The 17401-nt window shown below is 37.8% G+C and overlaps 1 protein-coding gene across 1 annotated transcript in view; it reads right to left on the bottom strand.

Annotated features, from left to right (window-relative positions):
- LOC139711089 (rap1 GTPase-activating protein 1-like) overlaps positions 1-17401 on the bottom strand; it is a 295166-nt gene that overhangs the window by 238023 nt on the left and 39742 nt on the right. Inside the window, exon 2 of the mRNA XM_071623028.1 lies at positions 5643-5681. Within this exon, the coding sequence (XP_071479129.1) occupies positions 5643-5668 (26 nt within the window). The 5' untranslated portion in view covers positions 5669-5681. The remainder of the gene's footprint in view (positions 1-5642; positions 5682-17401) is intronic.

Here is a 17401-nt window from a genome sequence, read left to right as displayed (position 1 = left end):
CGTCAAGTACCACCAATTTGATGACGCGTGGTACCGTCATGGGAGCAAAATGTCCGTCACAATACTGACCCATTATGTGCGTCATAGTCGGTCATTTAACCAGAGTGTGTCAAAAGGTTCGTTAATGGGACCGTCATGTAATTTTGCGAGGCTTCTTGCATGGTATCCCTCCGTAAAACAAACTCGCGATCGCGAGCCGGCCGAATTCAGCGGCTCCTGAAAACGCGAAAATGACACAATTTTCATTCAGTTTTATTATAACATACTGATACTCACTTCATTCTCGTATGTCTTCTTTTTCTATCTGATGTCAGACTAAAGGTCTTTTCAGAAGGTTTGAGCACAAATTTGCTCAAAAAACCACACTACCAAACACGATTTGTGATTAAAATCATCACATACAGCCCGCGGCATCGCGAAGCTCGCTATCCTTCAATCGCATTCACTGTTGTAGTGTAGCATCGACCGACCGTCGACCGTGAAATCTGCTGCAAAACCACGTGCGTGATGTGGACCGTGTTGTACATGTATACAGTACAGGCGTACATACACGTGTATACAGAAGACGAGGCATGGCAGAGCAGAGGCCAGGCCGCGATTATTTTTTCCGTAACCCTAACCTGCCGATCGACACACAAACGATTATGGAACTACTGAGAGTCTTATTCATATTTATGAACAAAATATTTACGTCGATGTAGGGCAATTTGTCAATCAGTTGCAATACTGACAGTCTATTATATTAACTTAAATTAGTAAATTCTATTCAAACACTAGCCATATAAACCATGTACCTAACTTAGGGTTTAATAAGGTTCGTGTTTAAATATAGGCAGGGGCTTCAATCAAGCTGTTTTCGAATCGGGGAAGGGGAGGCGGGAGGTTACAGAAAAAAAATTACTGTGGCCATGCCAGGCCGTAGTTTCGCGAAACTAGATAGTTCGAGGACATGCCATAGCAACGTGTAGGCCTATATATCAAAACACGCGTTTCTATGGGATGTCCATGAACTAGGGAACGGTTTTGAGAAATTCGAAGTCATTCGAAGTTGAAGTGGTCTTTTCCTATACATTTTTAGGTGATCCGAGTATCCTCTCGAATCACCTTCTGTATCTGTACGGATTCTTTCTTTCTTTCTTCTTCTTCTTCTTCTTCTTTCTTTCTTTCTTTCTTTATTTCTCCCCAAAAGTTGTGCAGAGGTTAGCTCAGAAAGTGCTATGCCTATCAAGTTCATACTTATACCATGTATGTATCGTGTCCCAAAGACGACAGATCTAGTTATTTTTTGTTGTTGTGCATATCTCAAAAATTCGATTTCTTATTTTTTTTTTTCAACTGGTATTTGGGAGTCTTGTAATATATTTAAAATGTTGATAGAAATTTCTGAATATATTCAGAAAGTACGCCTAGTCGCCTACTGTTTGGATAAACGGTAAACATACAGTCTACGTTCGATACGAAGAAATCATTACGTCTTTCACTTGAGGAAAAACATACAAAACAAACAAAAAAAAAACACGTACGAACGAATGTTGATAGCCAAAACTTTGATAAGTAATAAGCAGTTATGATGAGCGTGAACTGAAATTAATTGTCATGATTTTGCTGTCTAACTAGGTGATGACTGCATCTCATTGAACCTACTCGTAGTGAATTTCTCTGGGCATACGAGACCTTTTTATTTCTGTGATTGCATTTTTAATTGACTGATTAATCGATTTTTTTTTTTTTTTAGTGTTCAGGGAACATAAGATATTCGATCAAGTACACTATATTCGACTGTTTGATGTTTCCTACTATGCGCCAAAAGAAAGGCTATAGAATCACGATATCTTTGTAATGATTCCTTTAATTCAACTAATGAGCTGGTTCTTCGATCGATATTTCCAGGATATTTACACAATGTTTATTCCAGTGCGCGCATTCTTTCGTCTGGCACGCACCTGGGTGTGGCACCTGCTTTTGTGGAAATTTCCACAAGGGGAGAGAGGTGGGGTGTCAAGTTTCTTCGAGCCGAAGAGACTGCATGTAACACAATCTCTTCGCTCTGATTTATTGTCATTCGTGCTTTCCCCTTATTCTTTGCTGATGTTGAACATTTAGATTTAACTTTACGAAGGTTGGTAGCACGTGGTTCTTTTTTGTTGTGAGGTGTATGTAATTTCTTTTTTTTATCATTCTTGGGAGGGAAAAGAAGAGTAAGGGGGAAAGAAGAATAAGAGGGAAAGTGAAATAAAACAAACGGCACGTACGCTCAGCATTCACAGTAAGCCGTCTTTTTCCACCAGCATAGTTATCATCATCACCATCAGACATCACTCAGACAATTTTAGCCTTTTCCTATCAACATTAAGAAACACGCATACAATGTAGTCCCTCGAGACAAACACCTAGGAAAATAAATAACAAATACAAAGTATCAACACCTCCCAACAACACAAATACCGGTACATGTATTTAGAAAGACAACCCACAGCACACTAAAGCGGCTGGTATCAAACTTTGTCGCTTCGGTTCGACAAAGTGATTGCAGCAAGCGGAAAAATCGCCGTTACGAAAATAGCAGTGCGAGACGCTTGAAAGAATTACGTAAAATACTTCGAAGTACAAAGGGAACGGATAAAGTGATATAAAATGGAAGAAATCGTACCAAACAAGGTGTGAGAAACGACAGTGGAGAACGGTAAGTGTAGTGTAGTAAATTTAATTAGGCCCTAGCAAAAGTTGGCAGCACCGAAAGCTACGCGAAAATAAATATAGACATTGAAAACTCGGTATTGCGACGAGATCCTTAGGATCAAGTCAATAAACGATACAAAACAAAGGAAATCAATTCATTTTGACCGGAAAATAGTTTGTTATAAGTATTCTGTTATATGAGATCTCTTTTGATAGGCCTAGAAATAGGCCTACATCGATCGGCCTCGGGAAAGAAAGTTCGAACGCTTTTCATCTGCACATACTGCAGTGCACATCAATACACGAACAGAAACTCACCTCTTCCTTGCAGAAAAATGATGCTATAACGTTACAAAAAACACACACAACACTCTAAAAATCATTTCGTACTTGAATGGAAAGGGACAAGCGGATGGAGAAGAAGAGAAATACAAGCAGACATTGCACAACGGAACGCTTCTACCCCGACTCAAAACGAAATAGGGGACTGTAGCGTAGTGGCAGCTGGCTTGTGCAGCTAAGCTACTATACTCACGCTCCCCAGCCGCCCACACAATACATGGGGATACCACGGCGATCCATGTAAACATCCGAGGGTCCGTAGGCGACAGGGATTCACGCGCGCGAATTTCCGTTCGGTGCACACAGTTCGCAGGCAGCGAATTGCGTGAGCGCACACTTTTCCAGTCTGGTACGTACCGCGAATAACATGTGCGTCAAGGGTCAGTCATTTTCACGAAGAGGTGCGTCACCATTTTTCATGGTTAATGCGTCAATGTCTCATAAAGGTGTGTCACTTTTTGTGACGGAGGGTACGTCATGGTACCTAAAAGGTATGACGCACATTGGTACTTTGACGCACCTATCCCGGGGGTCAAGAGGTGCGTCATACAAATGACAGCTGCATAACTTTCATGTATTTTTGGTCTGATTTTAACATAATTACTGGCACTCTGTTCGACTTCACTCTCAACGGAAGCCATCTTGAAAATGTTGTGGTACTGCACCTCTAAAGTTCACGAACACAATAAATAAGAACTGAATTGGTTTGTCGACCTTACAGATTGCCCTGCCCTGTCCTTAGCCTCTCCCTCCTTCCTCCATTTCTACCATGTTATCATGCCAGGATTTGAGAGTAGGAGTCTCAATAATGACATGAGGAGCTATCTCTGGTAAGTGGAATTTGTAAATAAGCTTAGTCTCAGGATTACAATACAATCCCATTATTCAGATCCATGGTCAGCTCTCAGAGTTGTTACATGCCATATAGTATTTCAGCATCTGCCCTAGGTAACTAAGTCTCCATGAGGTAAAAGAGACGAAGATACCAACAATGCTGATGCAGGCTCCTTTATTTATTTTCTGAAGCAGGCAGAGAAGATTGAAGGGATTATGGTGAAAATGTCACAATATCATGACATTCTCCAACGCATCTCTCCCATTATAATACTGGGTATGATATTTCATGTTTGTCCCGCGGCTGAGACATTCCAGCACAAGGAGTAGGAAACTACTCTGAAGTGCCATTTAAGTATAGAGTGAGGCTATCTCGACCATCTACACATTACAGATAGTTTACTTGCAAGACAGAAGAAATGAAATTTCTCAGTGGAATTCTACTTCTAGTTTCTGTTCATGATACTTTTACAGTCTTTCCAGTTTCTCTACCTTTATTGGTCTCATTTTATCTTCTTTATCTGGCTATTGTACGACAAAATAAATTGAAAAATCCATTATGATTCAGTTCTTTTGCTCTTGCATAATTTCTTCAAACTGAAATGATTACGAGATGCAAGGCTAAATACAAATTGTCTACATGCCTTTCATTTAATAAATTTTCTATGATTAATCTGTTTTTCATTGGTAGTTCCTGTTGGCAAAAACCAGACTAAATAGAAAAAAAAAATTGATATTGCCCGTATAGCTCTGTAACATTAAAGGGTGTGTACAGTTCTGGTTGAGGTGAGAATTTAGCTTTCAACGTTTTGCGAGATATTCAGAAACCACTCTATGAGATGTCAAAGAGCATGCAATTCTAAGGGGTACCAAAAGTTTATTTGATGAAAACTGGTTTTGAAATGGCTGAGATATCCAAAAACAAGGTGAAACAAAGAGATACTAATAAAAGGCGTGGCCTGTCGCCTTTTATTATTATCACTACTTTGGATATCTCAGCCATTTGAAAACCAATTTTCATCAAATAAACGTTGAATCTTTCTTACACGCTCTTTCAAATTTCATAAGAGGTTTCTCCTTATCTCACTTAGGAATGTTATAAACCTGAATCCCCACCTCAACCAGTACTGTACAGTCCCTTTAATCTGTACACCACATCACAGAATTTGGTGTTTGTGTTTGCTATGATACGCATACATCCAGTAAACATTGCACATCACCGTGTTTGGTGTTCACCACTGTGTGTACCTTTATCATCAGACAACAGGTAGCATTCTGTGTATACTTTGGACATCCATGTACACCATGTCTAGTACAATCAGATGTGTTCACCATTTGTCATTACGTGTCATTCTGAGAGCTGGTCATGTCTTGTGCTCCCTGTTGTGAGACTGACACAAGTATGACACAGTATTCCTATGTCTGTCTGTCTCTCTGTCTGTCTGTCATGTTGCTTATTTCTACCTGTTGCTTTCTAAATTTCCCGCAGATGTCTTTTCTCTCTCAATCTATACTTCTCTCCAATTCTGCATAAAGTCTCACTTATAATTGTTCTTCTTTAACACCTTTTCTTTAATTCATCTCTTGAACTGATTTTCACATAAGCAGAGTGGCCCAGTCAAATCACGGGGAAAACAGAAAAGGGTAATGCAAAGAAAGAAATTTGTGTCTTATGCAGTGTGTCAGTAAAGAAAAAGAAGATCCATAGCCAATTTGACAGAAAAAAGATTATTTCACTTGCAACAAACATATAGTACCTATCATTTGCCAGCATTCAGTATTCTTACCTTGCGAGGTAGAAGCGGAGGGACATTCCCTGTTCACATCTGAAAAAACAAACAAACAAAATGACAGATATTCATTAAACATTTTATGACAAAAAAAAAGCATGATGATATGTTATAACCAAACACACATGGCAATATTCTCTGAAATACTCTCTGAAAATAATATCAGTATTCATACACAATTTTAGCTAACAAGGGCACATACTCCATGATGTACACATCCGCAAAAGCATGATTTGTTCATTTCAATACCACAGAGGGATTGATTCTTATTTGTGCAGAAACACAAGAGGAGATTAGCCATAGAATATCTCCACATTCATTCACATGCCAAAAAATAACAACAAGTGCATTATCAATCAGAGAGATGAAGGGATATTACCACAGATCAGAGAAGAGCAGCAATTTGAAATGGTATCTCCTTTATTGCACGAAATATATACTGCTCTCTCACTTCTTGCATATTACAAGTTGCAATATCTTGACTCTAAAGGCATTCAACTTTGGTATTCTGTTGTGGCATGTCATTCTGTGCCTTCATATCTGGCCTGTTATGTCTTTTCTGTTCTCAACCTGATCCCTTGCCATGCAGAGCTAGGCTCTGTCATTTCATTTTTATCTGTCAAGCTAGGTTTTATGTTTCTCGCTTTAATCAGTTCTTGCAGATTTTTTTTTCTTGTGAAAGTGTGGAGAAAAAAAAGAATGTGTCCTTTAGTGAAAGCAAGTTGCAATTTGTATTTTGTTGCCTTGTTTTTAACTATAGTCAACTTCCACATTGTTCTATCAAATATGGGTTATTACCTAACGAACATATTTCACAACGCTGCTTTAAAGCACTCACCACTGCACATTTGACTTCACAAACAAAATCTTGTTTTTACAGTCACTGTTCATTTCATCTACTTTCTATCCCCCCCCTCAAAAAAAAAAAACAACAACAACAGCCAAAGCAAAACACATGACTGTGGTAAACAACTTGTTCTACACTGTTCCTACTACATTTTTTTTTTTTCAGATACTGCCTGTACAAAGTTTCATAAAAGAAGTTAGAATCACTCTTTCTTTTTACATTCTGGCTCCATGTAAGATTAAATAAACAGTAATTTGTTTGACTGAGAATCTAGAGAGTCTGAAGACACCAAAAATCTGTAATCTAATGGATTCAGCCCTGGCTGTTTCATAAGGAAATCATTTATCTACAGTAACAGTTGTTACTATGACAACAGATGATGGACTGTTACCTAAGAGATACTGTCATGATGGTTGTGATTGCCTGTTACTGTGGAGGTTGTGAAGTGTTTCACGGCAGAAGGCCACTGTTACATATGTACATGTGTATGCCTTGCCAAAGTGAGAAAAAGAAAACAAAGTAGAAGAAATGAAACCATTATTTACAGACAGATATGTGAAGAAAAAGAAAAGAAAGCAATACAGTGTGTGACTTGAAACACATCAGGACAGAAAAATTCTTGAAAGTCATCTTTCATCATTTCATATTGTTAGAAAAGTTTTGACAATTAACTCATTCTTCCCCTCACCCCCCCCCCATCAAATCTGAAGCATGTCTCTCACCTTTTTCTATACTCAATAATCTTCCCAAACTGACACCAGCTGACATGTGTAATCCTGCCATACTGACCTTTTTTCATCTCTAAGTGGCAGATGCTTGACAGCAAAGATTTTAGAAGTGAATTCATTGTCTTCACAATTATTCCATACTGTCAGTCATCTTAATCCTCAGTCCCCCCCCCCAAAAAAAAAAAAAAAAAAATGAAAGATGCATGACGAGTTGGGCTGTGAAAAAATACAGAACTGAAGCTCTTCTGAAGTGCAATTGGAGTACAACTTTAGCTCAAGAGGGGAAAAATGTACTTTTAAATGTGACAGTTAACTGGCAGGCCTTTTTATTTTTCCCTTTTGTATCCAATCAGTGTCTTGGGGCCTGTCTTGTATGTCATTGCCTGCAAAGATGATCAAATGCAACTACATCTTTCCTATGATCAAAACATCTTTCGTTTCATCATGCACAATGACTTGGGTGGGTACTGTATCAAAAGGGATGGAATTTAGACGTGTTTAGTGGTTGAGCCAATCTCATCTAATGTCAGCTAACATTTCATTCTATGTTCTAACTCATCTTCATGTTGTGGACAATTTCTGAGTTTGATGACCATACTGTCACCATGCTAGCCAGAGAGAAAACTCTTGTTTTGTGAATGTCTTTCAGGAACTTTTCAATATGATAACGGCATCTTTCTGTGTCATTTCTTACTTTTGATTAACAGTCCTTTTTTATGTCATCACAGTGTAGCTTAGCAAAAGTTCTCCCTTGTGCAATAGTGTGTAAGTACTATCAGTATAATGTTTTCCTGAATGTCTTAATATCATTGTAGAGTGTTGCACTAATTCAGCCTTCTGGCTGCAAATGTAATTCTTCCTTGAATAAAATACCATCATTATCCTTATCCTTCCTATTAGTAGAATTATCATTGTTATCATTATCAATAGAGATGTTTCTGCATCTTCACACCTTTTCTTTTTTAATCTGGTTGCTAATCATCCCACATAACTACTAAACATCCTACTGTCTTGTATATTATTCCTGATTGTTGTCACAGACCCATAAGATCTCTTCATGGTGTCCTCAAAGTTACACGTTTTTCACATATGATAGCACTCTTTTAATACTGCATTCTCAGTTTTCCCATAGATTGTGTACAATACCCACAGTTTCCAGAAATAGGTTAATAATATGTACGATAAGCTATTGCCACACTTGCAAAATTTCCATTGCCTGAAATATCTCACTCATTATACAGCTTGAGTCTTTTTAGCAGTGATGTAACTTTTTTTTGTGAACAATAGTAGAAATGTTATAAATAACTACAAAATGTCTCACTGTAAAAAAACAATTGCACTACATAGACGTGGCAGTATCGGAACTTGATACCTTCAAAAAATGGAGTAAAAAATCCTTCTAGACCTTCACCTATAAAAAGTCCCGCAATCTTCTTTCCAATACATGCTCTTTGCAAAGTGACTATACATATAATACTCTAACTATATGTATTCCCTTTCTTCTAATGTTTCATTGTTCTTCTCTTATCTTGTACATTTGTTAATAGGAGTATTTCCTTTCCTCCTTTTTTCACTTCCCTCCTTTTTTTCACTTCCCTCACCCAAGGCATTATACAGTCGCAGCTCCTGACTATACCTGTAAACCCCCTTTTTCTGAATGCTTAATCATTATTCCACTCATGATTGACTTTGCAAACCAAGCTTTCCTCAACTCTCTTCCAAAGTATTCATGTTATATTAGATCCAAAACTAAACAACCACAACAAATCAAGATATAGACTCACATACACACATACATACACTCACAGAAAAAAAAAAAAAAAAACCAACAGTATGAAGATCCTCCTGAATGCAATAAGCAATGAAAATACCAGGCTCACTACAAATAGCAAAGTGTTGGGTACGTGGTGAAGTGTAACCAGATTCTTCTATGGCCAGTCAGGTAAATTTTAATCAAGTTATAGGTCACTGGCGCTTGGTCAGTGAGAATAGATTTCTTTGTCAGCACATCCAAGAATCTTGGCCGCTGTGCTATTGTATAGAGCCTTGGGAAATGGTCAAGTGAACACAGACACAGACAGCAAAACACTACTGGTGATATGAAAACCAAAGAAGCAATGAGTAGAAATATACAAGTTGTAATGTCCTAATACATTCATACCAACCATCCTTTTACATTTTCCAATGTAATACACAACTTCTATGGGAAAACACCAAGTCAGTGAGCCAATGTGTATAACTGCAGGCCATAAAAACCTGACTCCTTTTACCGTGGTCTTATCAAAGGTCACATGGGTGCTAGCTTTGAACTATATTTCAGTACTTTCAACCCGTTGAGGATGGGCTGATTTTGCTACAACACGCATTTCCCATAGACACTTGCCCGAGTATACTCTGGACTCGTCCTCAACAGGTTAATTTGCACGATTCAAAATTTAGACAGTAGTTAAGCCTACCAATTGCTTTATAGAGATGCATGAATCTGCATATCATACAATATGCACCACTTAGAGGAAATGTACATTTCACCTAACACATATTAATCAACTACTGTAAATGCCATTTGACCACCAGAAGCATTCAGAATCCATTAGGAATTTTCAAAAGCTCCTAACTTCATAGTCAGTCAGACTAAAAAAACAAATATGGGTGATCTCTAGATTCTGTCACTATGCTACTTAACAGTTACAAGTGACTGTCTTTCTGCTCAACTACCAATTAATTGCCAACATATTGTATGTTTTACTGTGAAAGACCAAAATAGGAATAAAAAAAAATCTAGATGATTTCTCCAATTTCTTCTGCAAGGATCTGTTTAGATATAATTGAAGCTGTGTAACACCCCACCCCTCTCCCGAATAAAAAGAAGAAGAATAAAAAAGAAAGAAAATATCTGTATTCCTACACCAGCAAATTTAAAGGCAACAAAATCTCTGTTAACATCTTCTGAAGACGACAAATGTGTGCCTAAATGCCAAGTACCAGGTTGGTATTTTGACATGAGTTTACACTATAACATCAGTCAATCAACTATCAATCAACTGGCAACATATCTGTTTCTACTGTGAAAGACCAAAGATTTGAATGAAAAAAAAAAATCCACATGATTTCTCCAATTTCTTCTGCAAGCATCTGTTTAAATACAATTGATAGTCCCCCCCCCCCCCCCCGTCCAAAGAAGAAGAAGAAGAAGAAGAAGAAGAAGATACAATGTATCAGTATTCCTACACCAGTAAGTTTAAAGGCAACAAAATCTCTGTTAACATCTTCTGAAGATGACATGCATGTGCCTTAATGCTCAGTACCAGGTTAGCGTTTTAAAGAGATGAATTTGCATCATAACATCACACTTTAACTGCGATGGGATCAGAACTGCCTGTCATTATGAACATTAACACCATGAACAGGAAGTATGGTATATAAATTTACATCTGTGTCACACTTATCTAGATTGCTCTAGATCAAGGTTAATGCAATATACCAAGCATAATGATCTATATGAAAGCATTTCATATAATGACCTTAGTGAGACAAACAAAAATTTCTCCCCCAAATCAATTTCATACGAGTTTTTTCCCAATATGTGTCCTCTCCCCATAAATTGAGGCTAATTTTGTTTAAAAAAGTGCAGGCATCAGACTGGAGAAATGGCAGCCAAGCCTCACTCTGATACTGGAGTCAAATTTCATCCATCGTGGGGGAAAAAAAACCCATCCTTGTCGATAGAGAAATTGGTCAGCAACCTACAGGCATGTATCCATCATTGATCCAGTACTAACATCCTCCCTGCTCTCTTCTCCCATGGTTTGTCTAACTGTGACTGGCAGATTCCTGGAAACGATGCCAGGAACCCGGTGAAAAGATGAGGAGGACGAGGAGGCGGCGGAGGAGGCGGAAGAGGAAGGGAGGTGGTGCATGAGCAGCAAGAGAGGGAGAAAGAGAGAGAGGTGTGATATGCCATCCTCACTCTTCTTGTTAGTGAACAGATTGTTTGCACTCTCTGTAAAGTGAGTAAGAGAAACAGCACATGCAAGATTGCTCTTGGGACTACAATTTAAAGGCGCCAACATCTGCACTTCTCTACTTATCACACTTGTCTTTACTGTCTTGGTTTATCAAAGTGTTAACTGTTTTATTAGTTTCTAAATGATCGATTGAAATATTTCTTTGTATTCCTTTATAATGACTGAATGACTGAATAATTACTCATTGAAAAAAAAAGAAAGAACTGCAAATAATTGCTACAAAATGTATATGCAGAAATATAAACAAGAAGATTTATGTGAGTATTTTGTGTATATGTCACCAATTTCCTAATTCTCCATTTAAGCTAACTGATAGGGCTTTCCTGTAGAGTCCATGGAGATTTTATAATCTAACATATATAACGTATTAGTTGTCATATATGGATGTTGGTGTTTTTCATTGTTTACATGTAGACATGTTTCAGTATATCATTCAATTATACATGAAATCAGAACATTGATGTCAGTGTTTTTCCATAGTTTATAAGTTTATATGCATTTTCATTCGTGCAGCATTCACAACACATTCTTAACAAGATTTGTATGATAATACATGTACATGTAGTAAATAGCAACGTGTACAAAATTACAGCTTTATTAAGTAGGTGGATCCATGCGTGGCTGTGTTAGTACAATGTATGTACATTGTATGTACATGTGTCTGTGTGTGTATTCGGAGAAACATATGTATCTTTGTCATATTTCTAAGTAGATAAGACACTGTCTTACAGTATCCTGCATTTGGCCTTACATGTATGTATATCTCTCAACTCAGACTGTGGAGAGAAAATTTGGGCCAGAGGTTCTGATTACAACATCCCTCCATTGGCCAGTGGTAGCGATATATGAATGACCCAAGTTCTCTTACTGTCCTGTCTCAGACACTTGAAGCTTTCTAGCAATCAACCACTATCTTTTAAATCCTTGTGATGATTAGCATTGAGCATACCAAGGCTGATACTTATGAGTGAATGATACACAAACTAAGAACTTCTTCAGTAGGGTTAAAAGGGAAGATCAGAAGAGAGACATATATAATGATGACAAAAGTAGAAATAAATTAACTGTCATGCCAATATTGACAACAACATCAACAAATAAATCAGTAACTGAAAAAATTAAAAGACATAAAAAAGAACATACAAAATTCATAAACAGACTAAGAAATGAAAGGGAACTAATCTACAGGTAGCAAAATACAGAAATAGGGCAACAGTTAAACTCAAACTCGGAAAAAGATGATACAGACAGGCTAATGGGCTCTGCTAGCTCTCTGGACAGACAGACAGACAGACAGACATGAGAGAAAAAGAAATGTAAGGGAACAAAGTATAAAAAGGGGGCAAAAATAGAGTAAAAACCTCCAGCAAAGAAAAAAAAAAGATTCACGAATTGAGCTTTTAAAGGATGTAGAGAGGACAGGAGGGGTTAGGATTGAAATCCAAACCAATTACCTGATGGAAAATGGTTTTCATGGTGGAGCAAGGAAAGACCTGGGACAGGTGAGATATAGCTGAGAGAGCTTGGGGGCCGGTGCAGCAGGGGCACGAATGTCAATATCGGGCCAGCAACCCCTGGGGACCGGGAGGAAATTGGTTGTTTTCCCCCCTTCTGCCCTCAAACAAAAGCAGCCTCTGTAATTATCGCTCCATGTCGGAGCAAAGGAATGTACCATGAAAGGCCCTGCCCATTATTTCCACTACACTCCACGGGCTTTCACACTTACCAAAGAACTTACTTTTTAACACAGGTTCCTTCTCTCTGTGCAATTCCCGTAAGTCTGAAAGGTCCCAATTTTTCTTTGGTCTGTCAGTCTGAATTCAAACTTAAACCACAAACAGGTTTCTCAAATCACACTTGGCCAGATGTGGTCTGTCAGTGTTTGCAAATTGAGTTTCAATTGATTCTGGGTGTGTATTCGCAATTTTTAAAACTCTACAACATGATCAGCGAGAGGGAGCTCAGCTGGATCTTATTATCACTTCTACCTGGCACATGTATATAGAGGTACATATTAGAGTATGTCAGTACATTTGTGATTTGTGTATCTGAACAACAGACTATGGAGCTTGTAACACTGCTAGCCTCATTTTAGTGTCTTGACACTCCACAACTCTTAACACATAGGGGAAAGAGTTGTCAGTGCAAGTTTTGCAAATGAGTTCTTTTGTGAGTGTGAAAGCCATCTTTATGTCAACTTGCTCTCCATCCAAGAGAAGGAATGTGTCAGAGAATGAAGGCAGGGGGCAAACAAGGCATGCCCTGCTTCCATATCGGGGTAAAAAAACTCGTTCTGAGTCGTTTCCCAGGAGATTGGAAATACTGCAGAGTTCAATCCCATCTTCAGTCATGTGAAGTAGTGAATTTGTCTTTCATTTGATTCAGCACGTGGGACTAGCCAGTGTGTAAAATCACAGAATGAATTCCCCAAAGAAGCGTGGCAATTATTTCTCAATGTCGGCAATACTGGCATATCAGGATCAGTATTCCTGGAATTCTTTTCCTTCATTTCTGTGATCTTCAGCGCCTCCTAATGGATCTTTTGCAGAACATTTATAAAGTATGAAAAAGCAGCTAAATACCCTCTAGTGCCTATGCCATTACCATTCCATCCAAGGACACACCAGGAATTGATGTCTGCAAGATATCAATGCACAGTGCATCATGGTACATTCATACATCTCTTAGCCATTTAAGAAGAATGTCCATACCATCTAGCCGTAAGTAGAAGGGGAAGGACGATAAAACATTAAAATTATGTGTCATGTTGGGAAAGAAAAGATATAATTTCTATGGCAATTCATCTGCCGTTTTACCGGCAAAGAACACTGACATCCTGAGGCAAAATATTTGATTAGAAAGAGTGAGTCAGCACATTACACTTATATATTTCATTTTATTTTTGTAGCCAATGTTCTCCAAACAACAATGACAAAATACTTTATACTGTAGTTCATCTCAACTGCATGCAAACAATTTAGGAAGAATACAAACTTATGAACATTCGCCTTCTTTACTTTCACATAATTTTCTTCATTATGAATACATACATTGTACCTTATCATGAATTCCATTAATTTCACTAGAGCTACTGTCAATATTTAGAACATTGTGTAGCACAGTTTTGCAATGTAAGTGCATAAACACTGTAGACATGATATTATCTGGAAATGATGATCATGGGGACAAAAAAAAGCACCATTACATCTCATGATTCTCGGAGGAAAGTTAGCACAAGGGGCGATGACCTTTTACTGGTTTATACTTGCATTTTACATCAAATCCTCATGTTATTTACACTTGTCTGATCACATTCTTTCACAGTGATTAAAATGCTGCAAACTAAGATTTTCCCCTTGAATTGCTTGGGGCAAATCTACAGCATACGCAACAAGACAGAAAGTTGTGTGTAGTGCTATTCTCAGAAGCAAATGCTTTGAAAGAAACTGTAGCCAAAAAAGAAATGAAAGCTACATAGACTCTCATTCAGAAACACAAATGAAAATTATTAAATCTCTTTTATCAAAAAAAAAGAAGAAGAAATAGATAAAATACAGACAGCAAAGCTGATCCTAATGTTAGCAAGACAATCTGACGATAGAAATTTTCACATATAGAGGCAAACATGAAGCAGGGGTGCTTAGGATCTTGGTTTATTGAAGTGTGAGGGTTTGTGTCTTGTTATCTTAACCCGTTGAAGACTAGTCCTGAGTATACTCAGGCAGATGTCTATGGGAAATGCCTATTATAGCAAAATCAGCCCGTCCTCAACAGGTTAAATGCGAGGTACAAATACATCCAATGTAGGCATTAACACTGGGTGACTCTCTCAATTGGCTGGAAGACCAATTTGGAAAACCAAAATATTCTGATGCTTCTATTTTGACCAGATATGAAAACAAAATCTGCAGTCAATGGTTCTCTTATAATTAAACATGGTAATAGTGTCACTGACAAGTTCAAATTCAATAATCAATTTAAGATGAAACTTAATTCATCATACAATACTTTAAAAGTATAAAGCAAACTGATTGTTTAGGGGATATTCCAGGGTCTACAAAGCTTTATTGAGTTAAGTATATGCATGAAAGCTATCCATTTTTTATGTTCAGGAGCCCGTTGCATAAAACTTACCATTGAATTTCAATGGTAACTACCATCAAAATTAGGCGTTCACAGCCAATTAGCATCAAGGATTATAAAATTTACCGCTAATTTGAAGACTTACCGCTAGAAAGGAGCAGTAAGTCCAGCGGTAAGGGTTTTATGCAACAGGGCCAGGATTTACTACAGACTGAGGAGAGGTTTCAAGAGTATAATGATAGTATCAGGATAATTTTCCTTCAAATGACTCATTTATGAAAGCAAAGTTACTTTCAAATTTTTGTTCATATTGCTTTCTTTTCAAGTTTAATATCACATATTGTTATACCAGGCATCATTCCAGAGCACTCAAGAGTATATCACTACATCATTTCCATTATTGACATAATAGCAATTCACATAATTTTCTTCTCTCTACAAAGCACTACTCATGAATATCCTTGCATAAATAATGCAAAATAGCTTTATTTGCTGCAAAACAGTTCGATCCTATACCTTTGTTTGATGTAAAGCTCCTCCTCTACTGTAAAAGTTGTAAAAATTCTCTGTAACTCCCTTTCCAGTTTTCTTATTACTCTCTCAAACTGGTCAATCCAAAATACTCTAGCTACAGCTTCCCATGTCAAATAAAACCAGCTAATAATTCTGCCTCTCTCTCTACCCCTCCCCCTTTTTTTTCTCAATCATGCTCTTTACAGTCTTATGTCTGGTATCTCATTACATGTCCAAACATATACCCAAGGAAAGAACCTTCATGAAAACTGCTTTAAAGCATAATAAGTGGGCCACCGCTATCTGTAAAGGTTACTTTGTGAATTTCTCCTCCTAGCCCTCACTGGCTATAGGAGACTGTTCTGTATATCATTACATGCTGCATATTGGCAATCAGTGGAACATTCTCCCTGCTATATTAAAATGATTCATCACCCAAGCTTAACTGGAAAGCTTCTACCCACGGGATACATGACCAGAGCTGGGACAATAAGGGGGCGCAGAACTTTGGAAAGTGATCCTAGGAGGAAGGCACTTTCCCTTTGTGAAGCCAGCTGTTTCATCAACTGGGAAGGGACTCATATCACGGTGCACATCATGCACTTTCCGCGCTTTGTGTCCCAAGTACATGATACCCCGCTGGACCATGGCTTGCCACAGGCTGTTTGCATCGACACAAAATGCTACACGTGGGATCAACAGAAATTATAGCTCCTGCCTGCTTGATCTTGAGGGGTGACTTTTGGATTTTTTTTCCCACAAAATTGCCCTTCTGTTCTACTTTTTTTGTTCCACTTCTTCTTCTTCTCCTCTTCTTCCTTCTTCTTTTTCTCCTTCTATATCACATTGAAAGGATAAATGCTAAATTGATGTCACACAAGATATTTTCATTCAATAAAGCAAAGTAAGTTATCATAACACTATATTATGATGTGTCTGCACATACTAAATGGCTCAGGAGAAAATGAACTTCTAAGACACTGCTCCATTTCATCAACAGGTGCAACTGTCAACATTATATATACTTGGGGTTATCATATCTTTGGTTATAAAGAACTAGTACACCTACACTGCTATTTTGCCAGGATATAGAGATGATGTGTGTCTACTGCATGATTTGCCATTAAGAACTAAATTTAGACAGGTACCCATGAAATATATCATTATCATCATTTGCATCTGCAAGACAAGAAGAAAACACATTTCTAATTGTCTGCTATACTTTTTTAGCAGAAATTCCATCAGCACTGAATCACAGCAAACAAATCTGCGATTTGTGCATCAAAATTAATTGATTAATTTCCCTTCTATGACTTAACCCATTGAAGACTAATAGTCCTGAGTATATTCATGCAGGTGGCTGTGGGAAATGTGTGTTGTAGCAAAATAAGCCCATCCTCAATGGTTAACTCTTTATTATGTGCCATGGCTGAAACCTCCTGTGTGCCACTTTATTCTGCGACACAAACGTAGTATGCTTTGAGAAAACATGTTGTTTTTCAAAGGTGTGTTACTCCTACAGATTTTTGTTAAGCTAGACAAATAGTGAGTTACGTTGTA

Source organism: Diadema antillarum, unplaced genomic scaffold (genome assembly GCF_040938485.1).
Source record: "Diadema antillarum isolate AM-2024a unplaced genomic scaffold, OU_Dant_1.0 scf00000039, whole genome shotgun sequence".
NCBI classification, from domain to species: domain Eukaryota; kingdom Metazoa; phylum Echinodermata; class Echinoidea; order Diadematoida; family Diadematidae; genus Diadema; species Diadema antillarum.
This window is presented reverse-complemented; position numbering and strand designations above follow the sequence as displayed.